General features: G+C 46.4%; 1 protein-coding gene and 1 long non-coding RNA gene across 5 annotated transcripts in view; one reads left to right on the top strand and one right to left on the bottom strand.

The window, feature by feature from the left end:
• The window catches only part of LIN7A (lin-7 homolog A, crumbs cell polarity complex component), a 39,027-nt gene extending 29,927 nt beyond the window's left edge, over window positions 1–9,100 (bottom strand). For all 4 annotated transcript variants that reach the window (XM_064141955.1, XM_064141948.1, XM_064141933.1 and 1 more), the window contains exon 1: window positions 8,821–9,100. In XM_064141955.1, the coding sequence (XP_063998025.1) occupies window positions 8,821–9,100 (280 nt within the window). The remainder of the gene's footprint in view (window positions 1–8,820) is intronic.
• Window positions 9,101–9,162: 62 nt separating this feature from the next.
• LOC135174629 (uncharacterized) lies at window positions 9,163–20,709 on the top strand. The gene is made up of 2 exons (XR_010302037.1): window positions 9,163–9,252; window positions 20,033–20,709. It is a non-coding gene; the product is annotated as an uncharacterized LOC135174629 (long non-coding RNA).
• Window positions 20,710–23,926: the final 3,217 nt, after the last annotated feature.

Genomic DNA, 23,926 nt, shown 5'->3' with positions numbered 1-23,926 from the left:
TACAGAGAAATTCAGGCACATAATCACCTCCTTTTCCAAAGACAGCTTCATAGATTTTAATGCCATCATTCCCTCTGCAAGTTTCTCTGGTCTGGCTCTGTGTGACAAAGGTCAGCTCTATGATCGTAGTGCTCTGACTACCTGACAAAAGCACTGCTGCTCAATCTACTGAAAAGTGAAGAGACAATCACAGGGAGATTGACTTTTGGGCTGAATTGAGCAGCCTGGGCAAGCTTTGAAGAGCCACCTATTTCACTAGTCTCTTTGTCCCTGCTACTCCTCTTTGGACTGGGGCTGGATGCAACATGGCAATGTCTAGCCTTATTCTGTTCCTTTCCTTGTTTCACTCTGGCACTGAGTAACAGCAGACGAAACAGAGGCAACATCAGAAGATGAGTAGGACGTGGAAGCTGAAGAAAGATCAGTAATGCTACTACAGCCAGCTTTGGCTGAGGTCACCAACTTGAAGCCAGCTTGGAGAGTTTTGCTGACTTCTCTTCAGTGCACATTGATTAAACTGAACTACTCCTTATACAAGCCAGATTCTCTGTCCTTTTCTGACTTCAGGAGCTGCCAGCAGCTCCACCCTGTCTGGTGTGAGCCCTGCTTGAGGATGGCAATTGTGTAGACTTTGGCTGCTCTTGGTCTAGCTATCTTGCCTCAGATTTAGTCTGTGGCTTGTTAGTTTCCAAGGAAGTTTTGGTGTGTGGAAGAGCTTTGGGTATTTCAGCTGAGCTAGGATAATGATGGCACATAAATCTCTGCGGGCTAAAACTGCCTGTGATGGCCACAGTCATCCACCTAATCTACTTCATGTACATTTTCCTCTACTGCTTAACTGCTTGTAGCAGGGCTGGTACTTTAAGGCCTAGGAGATTTACTCCTTTGAAAGAGAAAATTAAAGAGTTAGTGGATGTGAAGGATTAGTGATTAAACCATGGGTTTTTCTTGAAAAGAACCAGTAAAATGTAATTGTGTTTCCAAAGAAATAAATGAAGAGTCTGGTTTTAGGCAATACTCTTATAAAATTAGCCATGTTTACAAAGAAACAATTTAATTCAAGGCTTGAATGCTCTGTGCACTCAAGGATACTTCACTGTTCCATTTTTTAAGGATTAACTGATCTCTCCTTGAGACAGTTTTCTAACCCAGAGTTTTTTCTCTCCTTTTCTTATGTTTATTAGTAGGGTAGCAGGAGGGGAACAATACATTACAAGAAGCTGTATGCATGTTTTGTAGTTCAGACAAGTGGCATTTGAGAAATGTGGAGGTTTGGACTCTGCTAAACCAATATCTCAAATTAGGACATATATCTCCCTCTGCATTTAATGTATCTAAGGTCAAAATCTGTGGTTTAAACACTCAGGAAAACTCTGTCAGTATATCCATAGAGAGGCTGAGGGAGCTGGGGGTGTGCAGCCTGCAGAAGACGAGGCTCAGGGCAGAGCTTATTGCTGGCTACAACTACCTGCAGGGAGGCTGTAGCCAGGTGGGGTTGGGCTCTTCTCCCAGGCAAGCAGCAACAGAACAAGGGGACACAGTCTCAAGTTGTGGCAGGGGAGGTCTAGGCTGGATGTTAGGAGGAAGTTGTTGTCAGAGAGAGTGATTGGCATTGGAATGGGCTGCCCAGGGAGGTGGTGGAGTCACTGTCCCTGGAGGTGTTCAAGCAAAGCCTGGATGGGGCACTTAGTGCCATGGTCTGGTTGACTGGATAGGGCTGGGTGCTAGGTTGGACTGGATGATCTTGGAGGTCTCTTCCAACCTGGTTGATTCTATGATTCTATGATCTAAAGAGAGAATGGACAGTTGAATGTTTCTCATTGAGAGACTGATCCTCCAGTAAATGTCTCTCAAGACGATCAAGGGGGTCTCCACTGGTTCCAGCTGGTTATAGCTGAATAATAAAGGCCAGCAAAAACCTTGTATTTATCTTTTTGCCTTTGCATGAGTGTCATCTGTGTTGAGCACATACATGTCCAGAACCAGCAAACTCCCAGGACAAATCATTCTTTGTGCAACGCTGAGGGCTTCAGATATTTGTCATACATTTAAAACAGGTTTCTGTCTGCTACCATCATTGGAGGGGTCCAGCTCACCTCACAGGGTGTAACTGAGCAGATTGGTTACTTAAAAGTTACAGTAAGAGGTTAATTCTTCTTTTCTGTAAGTATCTCTTGGACAGCAGTGTGAAAATGCAAGTTTGTAGAGATGTTATTTATAAATCAAATCTTTCTTTTTCAACATTTTCTGCTGATAGAGAGCACATCTTCACTACACACAAAAATAGCATCTCTCTGCTTTCTAACCATTAATGTTCTCACAGCTCACTGCAAAGAGTGAATCCCAGCCCTGCGCAGGGGGGGTGTCAAAAGCTTCCATCCGCTTCATGCAGCTGCACAAGCAGGTCCCTTTGAGCCAGCAGAAGCAGAACAGACACAGGTAAGACTAATTTACTTTGCTCTACACAGACTAAATTCAGACAGGCTAAAATGCTTACTTCACTGCTACCATGTCTAAAGAACATTTACAGCTAGACAGAGCAGGAGGAATACAAGATCCCTGCATAGCCAATGGCTGGACATGAGACTGGCTGCTCTTCCAAAGGTGCCTCTCAAACCTCTCCTGGGCACCCATCCAGCTTCTGCAGAGACACTCCTTATTACAGAATCTTACAAGGGTGACTTCATGTTAAAAGATGCCACAGCCTTTGAAGAAGCTGTTTCCACGTGTCTGTGAGGAAGCTCTCTTGATTTCTACATCACCATTGGTCACTCTGGGCCAGAGAACAGGGCACCCTCTGGGAGGGTGAGGCTGACTGAAGGGTTGTGCTATCATGGGCACCTGGCCCACCTCAAGTGCATGCAATCTGGCACTGAGCTCCCACGCCACCACATGCCCCAGAACCTCTTCAGGTCAGGATCATAGTGCCAGAAACATTTAACTTAGACATGTGCATTTAACTTCACAAACCATGGGGTTTTCTTACCACAACATGACATGTCCATGCTCCTAGTCCAGTTTCAGAGCTCCAGGAAGCACAGCTGGACCGCACACTTAACTATCCAACATTTCAACCTCCCAAAGCATTCCAGTCACCACCCATAAATCACTATCTCAATCTGCCTACCTTAATCCATTCCTCCATAAAAATGCATTAAAAAAGAAAGACTCAAATAAGCATTAACACACTGATGTTAAAAAACCCCAGACCTTTCAGCCTGTGACCAGAACTGTCACTTTTTTTGTTCCTACAAACAACAGTTGTGGGTTGTTTCTTTTCTTAGAATGATTAATTTGGTTATTTATATGTTCTCTGCTGGCACATCAAACAAAGAAATGCCAGACTTAAAGTATGCCCCACTTGCAGAAGCACTAGGCTGAAGAGCAAGAGAAGACATGTCTGTGGCAGACAGGGATGCAGCACATCACTTAGCACTGCTCCACAGGCCTTCACCCTGTGCCACAGAGATCTGGCCTTATGCTGCTGCTCTGTCAAGGACTGTATTTCACACTTTATGAACCTCATTTTCTCTTCCTGATGAGCATGTAGTCTACCACAGCTTCTGTTTGATACAATTTCTGTTGCATACATATAGATGAGCACAGATGGGGAAAAGTCCCCATTTATATAGGCTATGAGGGTGAAATAAGAAAACTGACAAGAAGAGGAAAGGAGGAAGGAAGGAGGGAGGGAAGGAAGGAAGGAAGGAAGGAAGGAAGGGAGGGAGGGAGGGAGGGAGGGAGGGAGGGAGGGAGGGAGGGAGGGAGGGAGGGAGGGAGGGAAGGAAAGAAGGAAGGGAGGGAGGGAGGGAGGGAGGGAGGGAAGGAAGGAAGGAAGGAAAGAAGGAAGGAAGAAAGGGAGGGAGGGAGTACTCTAGCACATACCAATGTGAATTAACGGTCAGGCACCATCTGGTGCCACATCTGACTGAGTTTGTCTACCACTTCTAATTGCTGAAGGCAATTCCAAAGCCCATTCATGTTCTTATTTATCATCACTGAACGTGGTGCTCTATGAAGGACTTTCAGAAGGTTTGGGGCACCCACTACACTGGAAAAATATCTGCTTGTATTCACATTAAAAAACAGAAGTCAGTTATGCATTACAGCCAAACAGTAAGAAGTCTTTCCAGCTTCCAAGGATCTATTTGAAAGCAAGAGTAATTTGGTTGTCAATAGCCAATAGCTATGACCTTGTTAAGAAGCTTCATAGGGATTAAAATATCAGCACTGTCTATTCAGTCTATTCAAATTTCTTCCCTGCTCAGTCACGTGAAGAAGTGAAACCATCAGTGACGTGAACAGTAACTATATAAAGAAAACCATAATAGGACATGCATTATTAACAAAAGGCAGTTGAAAGGCCCCCCTCACATAAAAAGAGATCCTCTTGTTCTTAATCTGCACAGGCTAATTCTATAACATCTCATACAAGGCTGGAAGGGGTCAAACACAGTAGTACTAGAGATGAACCGAAGGAGGCTAAGGGTGGTAGGCCAGAGCTAGGGGTAAAAGCAGCAGCCCAGCTGAAGTGCATGTACACTAATGCATGTATTATGGGCAACAAACAAGAGCAGCTGGAAGCCTTGGTACAAGAGGCAAACTCTGATGTTGTCACCATCACAGAACCGTGGTGGGATGACTCACACAACTGGAGCGCTGTAATCAATGGCTACAGACTCTTCAGGAGAGACAGGCGAGGGAGGAGGGGGGGAGGAGTAGCTCTATATATATATTAGGGATGCTCTGGATGTCATGGAAGTAGAGATTAAGGATGATCAGGTTGAGTCTCTATGGGTAAGAATTAGGGGGAAGGCCAACAAGGCTGACAACCTGTTTGGAGTCTGTTATAGACCACCCAACCAGGAAGAAGAGGTTGATTTGTTATTCTTTAAGCAGCTGCTGAAGGGTGACCTCATTGCTGCCAACAACTACCTGAAGGGAGGCTGCAGCCAGGTGGGGTTGGTCTCTTCTGCCAGGCAAGCAGCAACAGAACAAGAGGACACAGTCTCAAGTTGTGCCAGGGCAGGTCTAGGCTGGATGTTAGGAGGAAGTTGTTGGCAGAGAGAGTGATTGGCATTGGAATGGGCTGCCCAGGGATGTGGTGGAGTCACCATCCCTGGAGGTGTTCAGGCAAAGCCTGGATGAGGCACTTAGTGCCATGGTCTAGACGACTGGATAGGGCTGGGTGCTAGGTTGGCCTGGATGAGCTTGGAGGTCTCTTCCAACCTGGTTGATTCTACGATTCTAAGGGCAACAAAACTGGTGTAGGGTCTAGAGAATAAGTCTTACAATGAGTGTTTGAGGGAGCTGGGATTGTTTAGTCTGGAGAAGAGGAGGCTGAGGGGAGAACATGTGAAAGGAGGTTGGTCTCTGCTCTTTAGTATTGGGTGATGAGAGGAAATGGCCTGAAACTGTGCCAGGGAAGGTTTGGATTGCACTTAAGGAGAGAGTGGTCAGGCATTGGAAAGGGCTTCCCAGGGAGGTGGTGGAGTCACCAGTGTTGAAGGTGGTCAAAAAACGTGTGGACATGGCACTTCAGAATGTGGTTTAATGGCCACAGTAGCGTAGGTTGATGGCTGGACTAGATGATCCTAGAAGTCCCTTGCAATCAAAACAATTCTGTGCTTCTGTGACTCTGAGGCAACAGAAGGCAACATGCAAGTGAGACATGCGGCAAGCAAAGACACACCTATTGGAGAAGTAAAACATAATTGTACAGGTGTTTTTAAACATTTAGCTTTGGGCTTGGAGTGACTGCTTAGGGATTTTTAATGGAGGTGAATTAAGCTGAGAATATACTGAAAAATCTATAACTTTGAACACGAAACAAAAAAAGATACTCCCCATTAAAAAAATTTACTTCTGTTTGCTTGTCATTCTGTGAAAGGCAGCACTGTAGTTTTCTGTCTCAACCTGCAAAAGGTATGGTTCCAAACACATTCAGGGTTTTAAGCTTTGAATGGGCCTAAAATATTCCCCTGGCTGGCTCTGATGGACACTGGGGATAACTGATGGCGTGGTATTGATTTTTAAAGCAAGACACTTGCAGCAGAGATAAGAAGGGTGCACTTTTTTACATAGAAGACTTACTTGGCTGTTGTAAGACACTTAGCAGACAGGCTCTTGCCTTTCCCAAGGCTCCCAAATGCTGGAACCACCCTTCCTAAGTAGTGTCCACATTTTGCTCCACTGGAATTTCGTCCCTCAAAGAATCTTTGATTCCTCCCCCTCCTCCCAGGAGAGCACCACACAAAGGTCAGGCAAAAGCCTTTGAGATTAAACTGTTAAGTGATTAAAATTTCCATTATTTTGTGAACTTCCTTCACATATTAAAGAGCCCTAATGGAACTTGCACACATTTGTGCAGGTAGAAAGGCACATGATGACAAGAATTAAGGAAATTAATTCCTCTGCTTTAGACTGAAGTAATCTTCCAGAATGTAATTGGCTTTCAATCATTCACACACAACACGCCCTTCACCTTTAAATGGGAATTCATTTTACCACAGAAGTTTTGAATCCCATTTATGTCAGGCTTTAAGGAAGCCCTCATCTTTGTTCTAGAATACAGCTCTGGCCAGTATATGTTTTGTCCTGGAGGAGACCACGTCAGACTACAATGCAGATTTCTGATGTATTACTGATTTCAGCAAGCCCACAGCGAGAGGAAACGCAGAACATTTCCTGACCAGAGATCAAGCAGCAATTTCCCCAGCAATGCAAGACTATTAATGCCATCTCTCCTGAACCACTATTTTCTTACTGTGCTGAGCTCTCTGTGGGACATGGCAAAGGGGATATGAGTGTATGAGACTCTCCAGGGCTGTGCCTAGATCACAGTAGTCATGCAAAGCAGTGACAGTAAACATAGCTGTGCCTGCTTTAATAAAGGCAACAGAAGTCTCACCATGTAGCACCTCTTTCATGGCTGTGAAAGACAGACTGGAGAGGAAATATCTGTAAGCACTCTGCTTCATTTAGTTGATTCTGGGTTTGCTTCAGCCCACTCTCTTCACCTGATGCAGCAGCAACATGTTGTATGTGACTAAGTGTAGTCTTCTGATGAAATAAGCTTCTGCAGGCCAGGTGCTTTATGTGGCTCTACTTCTTGTCTGTGTTTTCCTTTTGCATGTCCTATCCTATCATTCTGTGATCTCACTTGCACTATTATCAGCCCTGGCTGAGAACCAGGGAGACTGCACTGTTGGCACCACTGCCAAACGGTTAGGCATATCCTGCACACAGACAACAGAGGCTTATACTTAAATTGAGACCAATTTGCATGTTTTGTGCAGTGTGGATTTTTTAAAGCACAGTTTTAGTACTGAAAAGGCATGTGCAATTCTGAAACAGTAATACTTTCCTTTGAAAAGCCAGGTTTGCTAATGGATTGCCATCTGTTCAACCCTTTGCCAGGAAATAGATTTGTCCTGCTTACTGAAAACAGTATTAGGGTGAAACGGTAGATTACACAGTGGATTTCTGAGCAGTTTAATTTAAAGTGCATGCTAACACTTTGTTATTTCAGTAAAAATAACTTCAGATTCTTCTTTTCTAGTTGTGCTGGAATTTATGCCATCCATCTAACTGTGTTTAGAGTACTTTGTGGGCTGTTTTGCTCTTTGTTGCCTTCCACAAAAGGTGCCTACCTCTGGTTTCTCATTTTGAAATCGAGTTCACCAGGTTTCTTTTGCATAGGATTTACAGCCAGAAGCTCTCTATCTTGCTTCAAAGGCTTCATCTTAATCCTCTGGGAAGAAAAACCCCACCATTAAAAAACCCAAGGCACCAGTTTCAATCATGCTTTCAAGAGTGTAAGATGTGCACGTGTGAGAAGACTCACGGAGCCTCTGGATGCAAGTTAGGAATAAGGACACCTTGGCAATTCAGGATGCTGCATTGGGAGCCATTGGCTCTCTCTGACTGATGAAGCCAAAGAAGCAGAACAAATCAGAATGGCAAGTTACTCTCCTCTGTAACCCACAGAAACCTAATAATGTTTCTGTTGAGCCTTATTATGGGGACAAACGTACCGCGTGGGAGAAAGCCAATTTTGTGACCTGGAGGCAAAAGCTGCATTTTAGCATAACCTGAACATTTCGGCACCCTATTACACTGTCTTGGTAAGGTTACAAACAGCCTCACAGCCAACGAACCCCAGCCGCTCTCCCAACCCGCGGCCGCCTGGCCTCCAGCAGTAGGCAGCCGCGCTGCTCCGCACGGTGACACTTACTGGGGCCCGCCAACAGAGAGCTGCGGTCACCGGTACCCACCCCGCACAGCACCCAGCCCTGCCAGACCCCGAGCCCGCCACATTCTGCCAGCAAGCGCCTGCCTCCACGGCAGGTCAGAGCTCCCAACTCGCCGCCAGGAGGGGCCGGACGGAGCTGCTGCCCGCCACGCAGCACCCCTTACACGGAGCCACCTGCGAGGGCGGCGGCGGCGCGGGGGCCCTAGGAGCAGAGCTCCGGGGGCGTGAGCGCAGGAGCCAGCTCCGAGGGGCGGAGGCGGCGGAGCGTGCCCGGGGGAACGGCGCGGAGGGGCGCGCTGGCTGGGGAGTCACATCCCGCGCCGGCGGCACCGCCACTGGGATGCCAGCCCTACCCCCGCCTCCCTGCCGGGACAAAGTTTTATATCCTCCGTTTCAGTTCTTCTCCCGCCGCCCACCTGAACCCCACGGGGAAGCGCCTCCTCACCGCTCCCCGCCACAGCCGGTGGCGCTGGGCCGAGAGCCGGCGCGGCGGTGGGCGCAGTCTGCGGCGCTGGGTGTGCAGGGGAAGAGCGGGAGCGGCGGGGAGCCGCGGCGGGCGCGCTTACCTCTGTCCAGCGTGAGCGGCTGCACTGCTGTCAGTGTCGCCATGTCTGCGGCGGGGCTGCAGCCCGAGTGACGCGCGGCTCCGGCACCGGCGTGGAGTGCGGGGAAGGGCGGGGAGGAGGCTGGCAAGGAGAGGGGGCGGAGGAGGAGGGTGGCTCCGTGGGAGGAGGAGGCGAGCGGGGCGGAGAAGGTGCCCAGAGGAGGGCGGCTCACCACAGACGGGGCACCGCGGTGCTGCGGGCGCAGGGCGGCCCGGCGCGGCCCGGCGCGGGCTGCCGGCATCGCTGCGGCGCCGCACAAGGATCTGGCGTAAGGCCCTGGCCTGGCCGCGCTGTCTTCGAGACGCAGTCCTGGGGCCTGCAGGGCCGGTGCAGCGGGTGTAGGAGGCGGCTCGCCGCTGGTTCCACCGCCCCGGGGACGCGCAGCGGCGGAGGGTGAGAGAAGGCTGAGGGAGGGGAGCTCCGCAGCGCCGCGGAGCGGGGAGGACGGGCGGAGGCCGGATCTGGCAGCCCTGCCTCCCCAGGGCCGGGGGCGGTGGGGCGGGCCGAGCGTCCCCGTCGCGGAGCCGGGAGGCTGCTCGGCCGCAAGAGGGGATGGTGTGTCGGGCGAGGCAGGGCTCCGAAGGTGGGCCGTAGGGAGTGGAAGGCTGCGCCCGAAGCCAGGAGAGGGCCTGGTTCCTGTGTGGGGCCTTGGGACATACCAGGCTGTCGGCACCGTAGCGGCTTCACTCTCGATCTCACCACCGCCTCAAGAAATCACACCATCCTAAACAAACCTCCACATTCGGAGCCCTCGTATTTGAAGGGCAAGAGGTGGGTCACAGAGGTGAGGTGGCCACCTGTTGCAGGTCAGCTGTAGCTTATGCAAGCTTGGAGGCCCTTGCAGAGGTGGAGTACAGGGAGGGGTACTTCACACTGCGGCTCTGGGAGGTTTGCCTGCAGCTCTCTGCTGCCTACAGTCAGCGCTCATGGAAGAGGAGAAGCTGTCCTCTGAGAAAAGCATGACAGCGACCCACATGAGTTTCTGCTGCCTTCCCTGTGGTGGACCACTGTGTAGAGGAATGACTCAGTGAAGAACGGTATCTCTTTTAACTGTTGCCCTGTGTGGTAGCTGGAGTCTTGTGTTTGCCAAGGAGCAATATTCCTGAGGAGAGGTGTGCTAGTTTGAGCCTAACTAGAATGTTTTGGTGAGAAGAATTAGATGCTAGGCTGTGAAAATGAAACAATGGTGATGGCTGCTGCACTCATAGGCTTGCTGAGCTGGATAAGAACAAGGACACAAACACAGATAACACAGTCGCTGCCTGGGCTTTTTGGGCTGAACTCTCTCTAACCTAACCTGTCGTCTGTATGACTAATCCATCTGCTTCCTCATCCCTTTGTCCGACCCTCATAACTACCTTAAACATAAGGCAAGATCTTGAGTAAGGTAGAGGAAAGGTGGCAGGGTGGATGGGAGCCCCTCTTGGGCACTCAGGTTTCTGGGAGGGCTGTTGTGTTTCTGTATTACTTTTTAACTTCTCTGTTTCTGTAGATACTCTAACTATCTGCTTGAGTCTTGTGCTAAACTGTAAATACAAAGCTCCATTCAATTTCCAGAGCTGCTGAGTCTAGTCTGGGTGATTTTCCAAAGTGTGGGGAGGCAAGTAACAGTCACCATCCCTGCAGGTGTTGAGGGGAAGCCTGGCTGAGGCACTTAGTGCCATGGTCTGGTTGCTTGGCCAGGGCTGGGTGCTAGGTTGGACTGGATGAGCTTGGAGGTCTCTTCCAACCTGGCTGATTCTATGATTCTGTGACTCCTCTCACCCAATAGGGTCTGACAAACCACAGACTTGAAAGCAGAGCAATTTCGAGGTTGCACATCAGTAAAAGCCTACAACTGCAACGGTGTTTAAGCACTAGTATAGATTGTTAGGGAAGCTGTGGAAATTATGCCAGTAGAAGTTATCAGAGCAGATTAAAAATATACTCAAGTTTTAAAATTAGAGATGCTTCAATAATACCCATGAACAACCCATTTATTCTGATAAACTGAATGCAGCATGGGTGTCTCTAACTAATAAGTGATAAACACTAGCCCGTTTCGGTATCTTGACAAGAGAATGTTTCAGTTGGCTAAAGTACCACAGCTGAGAAATCAGTTTCTGGCAAACAACCCATTTTAAGAATAAAAATTCATGTAAGGGTGGTTGTTGTTGTTGTTGTTATTATGTACTTGTATAGCAGCTGGATTGATGTAAAATGTTAACAGCTCCTCTTAAGTAGTCACATTACTGTGTCTCAGATTCATAGTCCTAAACAGAGATGAAGTACACATTTGGAGCTAATGTGACAACTCTCAAACTGTTAGGACACTTGGAAAAAATATCTATTAGAGATATAAAAAAGGCTTACCAATCATACCACTCAGCTTGGTGTCATCTGCAAACTTGCTGAGGGTGCACTCAGCCTTGCTGTGTGTATCATTCATGGAGACATGGAACAGCACTGGTCTCAGTGCAGACTGCCGGGGGACACCACTTGTCACCCATCTCTGTCTGGAGGTGACCCACTGACCACTACCCTTTGTATGCCATCAGCCTTATCCACTGGACAGTCCACCCATCAAATCCTTCTCTCTTCAGCTTAGGCAGAAGGGTGTTGTAGGGGCCTCTGTCAAAGGCTTTACAAAAGTCCAGATAGATGACATCTGTTCGTTGTCCCTTGTCCACCAATGTGGACCCCTTTCCCATGGGGTCCTACTGACTAACTCAAGGAGCTGCCTGTTTGCCTTCCTAAAATTGAGAGTCCTGATTCTGCTCCTTGCCTGTCCCATATCCCTTAGGACTATGAACTCCATCAGTGCATGATCACTGCAGCCCAATGTCTGTCATTTGCTAAGACTATTAAATAAGCTTTGCTGAACCCTAGAAGACTTCACAGGGTCGAACATTTCTGTACTGCACTCTCCAGTGCTGCATGTGAAACTTGCATGGCCAGTAAGGGTTTGACTTGGTTATGCACCACTAATGCAATGTCAGCGGATTTCAGATGGGGAGAACTGGGTGTCAGAACACCAGAGAGCACAGAGACTAAGCCAGAACAGAGAGCCAGAGACTAAGCAAGAGAAAGGCACTGCTATCAGCAGGCTGTGGGATGGGAATCTGCTGGACTTGTCATTTTTAACTTTGCTCTCTGTCTCGAAAAGGTCTCAGTTATGCAGTTTATTAATGGGGTTTTTTTCTTCTCCTGTAGAGAGACTGAATGGACTATTTTGAACATGAGTTCTCTGACAGCGAGGGGAAGCTTCACCTCACAGATGGGACAGCAAAGTTATCTAAAATCTGTATTCTTTTTTCCCTCCAGAGGCACCTGTGGATCCTTAGTAGCCATGCAAAAGAATAACTGTGCCTGTTTGCCTAGTTTTTAAGGGATTTCAGAACTGTGTCTCTGTAAAACTGCTGAACCTGGCTGTACTCCATGGTATTTCCAAGAGAACAGGACTATTATTGCAAACAGATTAACGACTTCAAAAGAGCAGGGGATTTCAGAATCTTGATTCAGATGTTATTGTTGTGAGTTTAGAGACAGACTGTGGAGCTGGAAGGATTTTCCACTTCTCTATCCAGGCTTTGCAACACTATGCCACATCAATTATGTGTGCTTTACATTTCCATTCCATGTAGCTGTTGAAGGAGAAGCTTTTCCAACTACTCACTGCTCATCTTCTAGACCAGCATGCTGAAACAGAGCTGGCTTCAAGCATAACCAAGTTGGGTAACAAAAGAAAGAGAGCAGCACACCGCAGATCCCTGCCCTACTTCTGCCTTTCTGAGCTTCATGGTGATGCCAAAAGCAAGCACTCCGTGCTTGCAGGGAACGCTGCTGTGCAGTGAGAGACAGCAGTCCCAATGGGGCTTTGCCAGCCCCTGTCTGTGTTATATGACACAGTGCTGGCTGCTGGCAGGGTGGGTCATACATTCATTTAGTGGGAGAAGTCCATCATCACTTACCCACAGTCCCTGGAAGCATTCCTGGCCGGTTGGGCCTGCATTGGCCCCCTCCACTTTCCTGGCTGTTGCTCTGCTAGTGTTGTAAAACTGAATGCTGTTGCAATGCTGAGGGCTGGAGACACCAAAATCCTCTCTCTTTTCTTTTTACCTGTGAGCAAGGTTTGTACTAAGGGGAATAGCTTGATACAGCATAAGATGGTAGCCACTATGAGAGCCATCCCCAGAAGGCTGTATGCACAAGAGGGCAGAGCTGAGCTGCAGTAGGATACCCTGCCTTTGGTTCTCATCAGGAACATCCTAAAATTGAACCAGGATGCCCCTAAACGGTTTGGACAGCCTGCAGGAGTGATGAGCAAGCTAAATTGCTGTGTCACAGAGGTTTCTCAGTCCTGGCTGAGGGGCTCATAAACCAGTAGTATCTTCTTTGCTCTTTGAGATGACATCTTTTCACCTCCTGGGATCATGCTGCTCAAAACTGACTGGCCTTCCCTCATGGAGGGGATCCCCACCAGGATGGAAGAGGGCTGTTATCCACTTCTGTAGCCTATAGCCTTCTCTTTCTGCTGAACCACACTTCTGGGCTGAGGAGTAGGATGGTCTGCAGCTGGCCTGGGCATCTATCCCATACAGCACTTGATAAAAGAGTTAAACCTTGAAACACTTGGAAGATTGGAAAGCAGCTACGGTTTGTAAGGTCTGGCAACAAGAAGTTGGTTTAAAAAGAAATGCTTTCTTATAAAGAAGTCAATTTTTATCTGGTTTTCCACCACAATAAATACCCCCTGGCTAGCTCTGTCAGGTCTGCCAAGCTGATGCAGTAAGACTCTCTCTCTGGAGACAGACTGTGGAAGTTTGATTTCCTGTCAGTTTCTCTGGTTGTCATGCTAGTATTCCTTGCTTCCTCACTAGGTTACAATACCATGTCTGATATACTTAGAGATCCCAAGGCTACCCTTCTTAATGCCTGTGTTGGCATTTCTGGTGAAAGCTAAAGGCTATTTACATCCATAAACCTACCACAGTGCATTCAGTGGATTTGGTACTCTGAGACTGGCCTGCTAAGGCACTTTGTTAGTAGTGAGTGCAGAAACTGCTTTTTAATTGTGTTTCTATGGCATTCAACCCCTGAGAAATGAAGTCTAAACCCAGTATCAGTTACCCATGCAGGAGCTGAGGCTCTGTGTACATGGACACTCAATAAATGAGCTGCACTGAGGCGTGAAGGCTATTTTAGCATCCAGCACTGCACGATATGGAGCTGTGCTAACTCCCTGGAAAGTTAAGTAATGGAAGGCATCTATGGAGAACTCCTGAGATTTTCAACTTGCATTATTCAAAGCCACTCCTCTTGTCCCCCATGCAAATACAAATTACATTGAGAACAGCTAAAGACAGTACAACAGGCATCATTTTACAGGCTAGCTAAACAAAACAGCACTGTGGACAAGAAAAGAACAATTAGCCTTTATGCTGAGCTTAGCAAGTACTATTTGAGACACAATTATCAATTACATTGATTAGCTCATAGAATCATAGAATCAACCAGGTTGGAAGAGACCTCCAAGATCATCCAGTCCAACCTAGCACCCAGCGCTAGCACAAGAGAGCCAATGGCATCCTGGGCTGGCTCAGGAGCAGTGTGGGCAGCAGGACAAGGGAGGTTCTTCTTCCCCAGTACCCAGCACTGCTCAGGCCACACCTTGAGTGCTGTGTCCAGTTCTGGGCTCCTCCATTCAAGAGAGATGTTGCAGTATTGGAAGGTGTCCACAGGAGGGCGACAAAGCTGGGGAGGGGCCTGGAGCACAGCCCTGTGAGGAGAGGCTGAGGGAGCTGGGGGGGTGCAGCCTGCAGCAGAGGAGGCTCAGGGCAGAGCTCATTGCTGTCTGCAGCTGCCTGAAGGGAGGCTGTAGCCAGATGGGGTTGGTCTCTTCTGCCAGGCAAGCAACAACAGAAGAAGGGGACACAGTCTCAAGTTGTGGCAGGGGAGGTCTAGGGTGGATGTTAGGAGGAAGTTGTTGGCAGAGAGAGTGATTGGCATTGGAATGGGCTGCCCAGGGAGGTGGTGGAGTTGCCATCCCTGGAGGTGTTGAAGCCAAGCCTGGCTGGGGCACTTAGTGCCATGGTCTGGTTGATTGGCCAGGGCTGGGTGCTAGGTTGGCCTGGATGAGCTTGGAGGTCTCTTCCAACCTGGTTGATTCTATGCTTCTATTACAATACAGAAACAGTCAATACTGTCAGACAAAGCAGAATTGCAAGTGTTGAGTCTTCCGGATGAGGCCTCCATCACCAGCTGTGAGGCATTTTGAAGGCATTCCTTTATTTCTCACTAACCCCAAAACAAAATGTAGCTGGCACTGGAATGCACTTTTGCTTTGCACCAGAATCTCAAAAGAGAAGCAAATGATTGTTTTGTTCAGACCAAAATGAATGTTGTGAAGCCCATCTAAGCCAAGCTTCAATTATCTCAAAAAATGGGGATTTAAATATTTCTACCAGACCAATATCAGGATACTCCAGGCATTAAATAATATTCATTAGAGGTTTGTTTTCAGTCATCTAGAACAGCACAAACAAAGACAGGCACATGTTAGATGCAGCAATTTAAAAGGGAAAGGGTTGCCACTCCTGTTTTTATTGAGACTACTTTCCTCATGTAATGAAGTATTTTCAGGGAGTGGGATTAAGAGGCAGCTTCAAAGCTGGTCTTGTTGTCTAGACATGTGCAGAACCTAAATGTTGTAATGCTTTAGAGAACAGATGGACAGAAAATCATCAGCTTTCTGCTTTGGACTGGTTAGTGTCAGTCCTAGAGGTCACATTCCAGCTGTTCTGAGTTCTCCTGCAGTATTTGGATCGAGCATGATTCTTCAGTCTCACAGGGGTAAGATCACAAGTGATCATCCTTGATCACTTGGCATTCCAACAGAGTGCCAGGACTATCTAAGTACATGAGAGTGTTGCTGCAGAGGGTTCCAGCACATCAGTAACAAAGGAATACAACAGCTTCACCAATAGAAATTTTGTTTACATTTGGCCTTTGGTTTCATTTGGGTTGCAGGGATGAGGCTTGGTTGTCTTGACTGTTGGCATCACTGTGTTAAGGATTGATTGCAACCTTTTTACCTCTGACTGATACCTGGAGATCAAAACACTTTGAATCCATAGGGACATTTTGGGGTCTTAAAATAGTAGTGGAAGATATTTCAAAGGATGCAGATTCTTCAGAACTATTTCCTCTTCTTTTACTCCTCCCTGAACACAGTGGAGCTTCAGTTTTAGCCAACTGCTGTAATGTATGAGACAGCCAACACAGTGGAGCTTCAGTTTTAGGCAACTTCTGCAATGTATGAGACAGTCAACACAGTGGAGCCTCAGTTTTAGGCAACTTCTGCAATGTATGAGACAGTCAACACAGTGGAGCTTCAGTTTTAGCCAACTGCTGTAATGTATGAGACAGTGAACACAGTGGGGCTTCAGTTTCAGCCAGCTGCTGTAATCTCTGAGTCTGTCACTTTGTGCTGTATCAAGAAACATGAATTGTATTGCTGTCTTCACATAGCTTATGGGAAGCAAGGAATGGCTGTGTGAACTGCTATGCATTTCACCGTCAGCAGTCCAACAAGGTTCTGAAAATGTGGGACTGGTTGGGGAAAAGTGTAGCAAAGGCTTTAGAAATTCCCTGGATAACAGATCTTGAAGGGAAGGGATTGTTCAGAAAGTAATGGAGTAATTTTGCAGATTGAAAAAAGAACTGTCTTGTGACCTGTTACAGCAAAAATTGCTAGGAAACGCTTGTGGGGCTTTCCCTGAGTATCTCTGAAGTATCTGTTAGCAACACACACGTTCACAGGCTCAGGCAAGAGCTGGCTGGTTTGGCAGATGCACCTTTAAAGCATATTTTGTAGTCACAGCCTTTTAGCACTGCCATCCAGATGACATCACCTGCTATGTTACATGCAGCTTGTGACAGCAGCTCCAGGACTTGGTGTGATTTCTTTCATGTTCTGATTTGTTTTCCACAGGCAAAAGAGATTCATCATAGTTAGAAATTTACATCAGTGTTTTCACTAACCACTCACAGGCTTAGAAAAGGTGATAACAAAGACATCTATTATTTAACCATAGTTTATCTTGTTGTATCCAGAATAGCTAACGACAAAAGACACTTATTTTTCATTAACACACAGAATAATTTATGCATTGCATTTTAAATATGAGAACTGCAAAGATTTTTTTGCCCATTGCATTTTAAATATGAGAACTGCAATGATTTTTTTTTGCCCAGGGAGGTGGTGGAGTCGCCATCCCTAGAGGTGTTGAAGCAAAGCCTGGATGAGGCACTTAGTGCCATGGGCTGGTTGATTGGCCAGGGCTGGGTGCTAGGTTGGACTGGATGATCTTGGAGGTCTCTTCCAGCCTGTTTGATTCTATGATTCTATAATGAGTTGACAGAAATATTCAGCATTTGAGGAACCAGGAACCCAGCAAAGGAGCAAACTCTTTGTCCTTACCTTTCACTGCCCATAATCAATTCTCCTTGCTAGGTGACTGCTACTGTTGTTGGTGATTGGCAGAGCAGGCTGTGAGGCTGACAATTAGCACAACTAATGAATTATATTGTCGCTGCTCCCTTCCTTACATACCTGTTCATCATTTAGATCTTCATTTTGAATGTTGTTGTTAGGCCTTATGTTTTTCTCTTCTCCTTGAAGAAAAGGAGGCACATTGTTGTCAAGGTGCAGAGGACAGAGACTAAAAATATCTCTGTCCAGAGGAGCAAGACCTGTTCTTATAGATTGCTGTGTTGTGAAATTAAGGTGCAAGCCAGACCAGAGAGCACCACAAAACTAGTTATTAAAGGATAAAGTTGGACAAAACAGAGGGAGGGAGAGAGAGAAGGGGAGGGGGGGGGAGAGAGACCAGCAGAGAAGAAGAGAAGAAGCAGGGAAGGAAAAGAACTGGGATTATATTACCATCACCTGCAGATGGGTGGGCAGAGAGAGACAGGTGCGTGGCCCAGGGATGATCTGTGGAGTTCATCAGGGGTTCTTCTGGTGGTGCTGCTGGTGGAGGTGCACGGTACAGACCTGTATATCTCTACAGGCCTCAAATACCACTGTGCTCACGCTTTCAAGATCCTTGCTGTCATCCTGTCCTTGTATTCCTTCATCCTATGTTATTTTATCCTACAGTTATTGTCATGTCTGAGTTACAGAAATAGATGAGAAATAGATGAGAAATAGATGACAGGATTTCATCATGTAATCATACAACTGTGATGCCAGAAGAGGTTTATTTTGGATACTAGGACAGATTTCTTCAACAAAAAGGTTGTCAGGCATTCATAGAATACCAGGTTCAAAGGGACCTCAGGCATCACCTGGGAGCCTCCTCTTCTCCAGACTGAACAGCCTAATCTTGCAAACCTTTTAAAATTATGCCCAAGAATTACTAAGAGACCTCTGCAAGTGTGAAAGAGAAGCTATTAAAACTCAAGCAAGCTCGTGATTTTATGGATCAGAGGAGGAAAAAAATCTTAGAGCTCTCTTTTGGGCCATTCTGTGAAGTTCAAGAAGCATGGTTAAATAGAAAGAGCCACTGTGTGAATGTGTACACCTGAAAGTGATTTAAGTATATAACTGGCATGGATCTTCTCTAAAATGAAGAAATCTAAGAAGTAGATGTCAGGAAAAATGTCTTAACAGAAGAAGAGACAAAAGAAAATATATGCATGGATGGCACAAGCACTGAGTAACAAAATAAAATTACCTCTCCAGATAAGAAAAGAGTTACAAGGACAATGGCTGTCAGCTGAGAACCTAATAGCAGCAGAAATGAAAGTTCCAGCAGTGAAAATACAGTGTTGAATTATTCAACAAAAACTTAAAGTCTGTGATAACATAGAGCAAGCTGAGACTCAGCACAAAATGATACTAAATTTGGTGTAACTGGGGTGTTTTGAATATCTCTTTCTTGTATAAAATATAGATGTGTACTCAAGAGCAGTTACACCTAACCGATGAATATACCACAAGGTTTGTGTTATCAAAACCCTCTCACTCATTTGTCATCTGACCTTTTAATATTCAGCAGTAGGCTTCTAAAGGCCTCAAGAACCTTGGAAACCACGGTAATTTTCCTGTCTGTAGTGGTTCTGGGAGTTAACCTGCCATGCAACACAATGAATTCCACTCAGACTAGACTTAGCCAGCTGGAAGTGAAGGGATGAAGCTTTATACTCACAGCTTAGCACAATATACAAGCAGATATTTACAATGTATTACAGATATTTCAGCTAGACACAGAAATAGACAAGTAATACAGAAACACAGCACCCCTCCCACCCACTGAGAGTGCCCAGGAGGGACCTCCTAACCACCTTTGCACCTTCTTTTCACCCCCCTCTCTTATCTCAGACTTTGCCTGATGTGCAAGGTGAGTTGGAAGGATCAGCAAGAGGAGTTCGAAGCAGAATGATTAACTAATCCAGCTAGAAGCAGTTAATATGGCAGAAGCCAGAGAAAGACACAGACTGCCTTATCTAGGTGTCTTTGTTTTTATGTCTCAGCAAACCTGTGGGTGAAGTAGACATCACCATTGTTTCCTTTTCACAGCCCATAATCTAATATCTCTCATTAAAATATTCCACTTAGCTTCAAACCAGTATGCTGTGAAAGAAACACACCTACCTGTCTTTGTTATTAAGAGGCATTTGCATATCTAATCTGTCTTGCATCGTGCTGAGATTTCGCTCTGCTGGAGTGGCAAAGTGTGAAAACCAACCATATTTTGGATCAATTTTAAGGTTGGTCTGGCAGCTCAATTCTTTCAGCTTCTGAGTAACAGGCTCAGTCTGATCCCAAAGGCTGCACTTCAATATTCAGATTAGTAGAGCTAGAGAGCACTTCTTCACTGACAAATTAAGCCACCATGGAGTAAACTTTGCATTCTGACTCATAAAGTCTTTTTGCAAGTATCATTAACAGGCTTTGGAATAAATCCTGCCTTTGTCTTCTTGTTGCATTTAACCCTAAAAAGGATTTACCATAGCAGCACATTTTGTACACATCACCAGTGGTTTGATGTGAATAATACCTTATGGGACACAACTACTATGCTATATCAAACCATTTGGGGTATACATTTATAAATTTAGAATAATTATGCACTAAAAAGGTTACTTTTCAATGTCTTTTTTTGTTTCCCTTCCATTTATAATACAGGACAACTGTGAATCTGCTGACCTGAGCACTGCAGGAAGACATGAATATGGCACAGGAGACCTGTGCCACGGACAATGCTATTTAAGGCACATGGTGAGTATAGAAACCTAACAGGGTCAAACCTAATCAAACTGTATAATGTGCACAGTTAAAGGTGAATGCTGTAGGATTTGCAGGTTAGTAGAATTAATTCAATATATGCAGATTCCTACCTGCTTCACTATGTTCTATACAAGTGTGCTAGTTTGAAGCTAGCTGGATGTTTTGGTGAGAGGAATTAGATGCTAGGCTGTGAAAAGGAAACAATGGTGATGGCTGCTGCACTCGTAGGCTTGCTGAGATAAACATAGATAACAGAGTTGCGCTCTGGGCTTTGGAGCTGCATGAACTTCTCTCTCTAATCTAACTTGCTGCCTAATCCATCTCCTTCCTAACCCCCCAGCCTACCTTCCAAACTCACCTTGCATGTCAGGCAAAGTCTGGGGTAAGGTAGAAGGGTGGGAAAAGGTGGAAGGGTGGTTGGGAGCTCCTCCTGGGCACTAAGGTTTCTGGGAGGGCTGTTGCATTTCTGTATTACTTTTTAACTTGTCTATTTCTGTCTATAGCTGTAGATATATTGTCAATACTTGCTTGTATCTTGTGCTAAGCTGTAAATATAAAGCTTCATTCAATTTCCAGATCTACTGAGTCTAGTCTGGGTGATTTTAGTTAAGTTGGGGGGGTGAGTAACACCCAAACTATCACAAGTCATAAGGGAAAATACAGTTCTGCTTAGAAGCACTCCTCTTCATTGCAAATCCAAGGTCAATCTTGTGAATTCTGGGTAACAAAGAATGAAGCACTCATACAGATAAACATAATAATTAACACATTTAATGGAGAAAGAGTAAAGTAGTAAATGAAAAAAGGCACTCTTGAAAATAAAGCACTACTTTTCATAGAATCATAGAATCAACCAGGTTGGAAAAGACCTCCAAGATCAGCCAGCCCAACCTAGCACCCAGCCCTAGCCAGTCAACCAGACCATGGCACTAAGTGCCTCAGCCAGGCTTTGCTTCAACACCTCCAGGGACAGCGACTCCACCACCTCCCTGGGCAGCCCATTCCAATGCCAATCACTGTCTCTGCCAACAACTTCCTCCTAACATCCAGCCTAGACCTCCCCTGCCACAACTTGAGACTGTGTCCCCTTGTTCTGTTGCTGCTTGCCTGGCAGCAGAGACCAAGCAAGCAAGCATGTTGTCTCTACCTGATCACCTCTTTGTCAATGTAGCCTGAGACCTTTGGACACAGAACAGCCAATCAGAATGGCACTTAGCTGAGCTTGACCTTATTAGGTGAAACCATGGCTTACTTTACCCAAATTCAGGAAAAACATAGGCCTTGCATGAGGCAGGCACAAGCCAAGTTTACCTTGTTTACTACAGGATGTAAGTGGGAGTAAAACCAGTCTGGGCAAGCCAGGGTCCTTAGACTCAATGGCTCCAGGTTCTTTGTCCTTTTTCCTGTTTCTCCCCACAACAGAGGGAAGGAGAACAGAAGAACATGTCTGGGCAAGCCAGGACATGTTCAGGCCTATTTTGGCCTTCCAGTCAAGACAATGGGGTTACCATCCATCATAGAATCAACCAGGTTGGAAGTCCCCCTGCTTTTATGGATCTTAGGGAGGGAGAGTGAGCTAAGCACCATCACCTGGTAGTGTTCAGACCCACCCCTGGGGAGGGGTCAAGACCACCTGGGGTCAGGTTCAAGATCACTGCCCCAGGTGGGTTAAGGCTGTGCAGTTTGCTTGTTTTGTACACAATATGGTAGAGTTCTAGAGGGAGAGCTGTCCTGCAGGGTGGTTCATTACAAGAGGCTTTTTAAAACATCAGAGGATTAACTGCATATAAAAATTATTTTCAGCTGTTGATGAGTCCATGCAACATTTTTATGTGATATGAAAACTAAATTATTTTAAAAACAAGGACTCTACTTTTACTCAAGGACTGAGTGATTTATTTTTTTAACCTTCATCATGAGATTTAGCAGCTGGACATTGGTTTGCTGGTCTAATATGCCCAAAGGCCAAGATGTCAACTTTGGACTTTGGTTTCTAGGGACCATTAGCACAGAATCGTGGAATATATCTGGTTGGATGAGACCTCAAAGCTCATCCAGTCCAACCTTTGACCCAGCACTGAAGTGTCAACACTAAGCCATGTCCCTAAGTCCACAGGCTTCTTTAACACTTTCAGGGATGGTGACTCCAGCACTGCCCTGGGCAGGCCATTTTAATGTTTGAAAACCCTTCCAGTGAAGAAATATTTCCTAAAACTCATCCTGAACCTGCCCTGGGACAGCTTGGAACCATTTCCTCTAGCCCTGTCCCTTGTCATCAAAGAGCATAGGCTTCAAATTCCCTTCAGGAAGCCCTGGAGAATAACAAGGTCTCCTTCAGCCTCCCTTCTCCAGCCTGAACATCCCCAGTTCCCTCAGCCCCTCTTTGCAGCCCAGCTGCTCCAGGCCCTTCTCCAGCCTCCCCGCCTTTCTCTGGGCACACTCCAGAACCTCAATGTTCTGCCTATAGTGGGGGGCTCAGAACTGGACACAACACTCAAGGTGTGGCCTCAGCAGTGCTGAGTACAGGGAGATGATCACCTCCATGTCCCTGCTGGCCACAGTGTTTCTAACACAAGCCAGAATGCTTAAGGTGCCCTCTATAATGCACGCCTAAACATCTTACCTAAATGTTCACAAATTTGGTCTTTTCCAAGGCTGTAGTAACAACTATATGGCTTAAGAGGAGTTCACCAGAGATCCTTCAAAGTAGATGGGAAATTCAGCTTCAGCTATTAAATTACACAGTGAACCATAATTTGTTGTGTAATTCCAAGTGTGTGCCAGCTGCATGTCTTTTAGATTTATAAGTAAGCCAGCTATTCTCATGAGCAAAACACTGAGCATAACCCCCCCGAAACTGTTACTGAAAAACAGACCCTGAAGATCCAGCATTGCACATCATCTAAACCAAGCACCTTGAAGTCATTTGCTAAGTCACTGACTCAACAGCAGTGAGCAAATAGTCGAGCATGTAGTGTGCATGTTGAAATCCCTTCCTTTGACCCTGACTAAAGTACTGTGTAAGGACTGTTGAGTAAACTTTGGGGTGATTGGAGAAGGAAAAATAGGATCTAGGGAACAAGGCAAATGACCATGTTTCAATTCTGGATGTCTGTCTCATGGGATTCTACTTCTTTGATACTGAGTTGACAGAGAAACTGGTTTTCCTGTAAGTTGTGTAAGTTGCAGCACAAGAACACCAGCAATGCAAGGCAAAGGCCAAAATTAGACTTATTCTCTATGAAATTGACAATGGAGTCTCAAGCATACCTAAGTGAAGCACATATGAACTGAAAACCTATCACAGAACCATAGAATGGCCTAGGTTGGAAGGGACCTCAAGGATCATCCAGCTCCTGTCCCCCACCGTAGGCAGGGACACCTCCCACTAGAGCAGGTTGCTCAAGGCCTCATCCAGCCTGGCCTTAAACACCTTCAGGGAGGGAGCAGCCACAGCCTCCCTGGGCAACCTGTGCCAGTGTCTCACCAGCTCACTGCAAACAACTTCCTAACATCCAGTCTAAACCTCCCTTCTGCCAGTTCAAACACATTCCCCCTTGTCCTGTCATTACCAGACCTTGTCAATAGTCCCTCCCCAGCCTTCCTGTAGCCCCCTTCCGACACTGGAAGGCCACTCCAAGGTCTCCTCGAATCCTTCTCTTCCCCAGGCTGCAGAGCCCCAACTCAGCCTGTCCTCATAGCAGAACTGCAGCAGCCCTCTGAGCATCTCTGTGGCCCTTTTCTGGACTGGCTCCAGCAGTTCCATGTCCCTCTTGTGCTGGGGGCTCCAGA

The sequence above is a fragment of the Pogoniulus pusillus genome, chromosome 4 (assembly GCF_015220805.1).
Source record: "Pogoniulus pusillus isolate bPogPus1 chromosome 4, bPogPus1.pri, whole genome shotgun sequence".
In the NCBI taxonomy this organism is placed as follows: domain Eukaryota; kingdom Metazoa; phylum Chordata; class Aves; order Piciformes; family Lybiidae; genus Pogoniulus; species Pogoniulus pusillus.
Note: the sequence above shows the minus strand (reverse complement) of the source record. Positions and strands in the feature narration are given on the sequence as shown.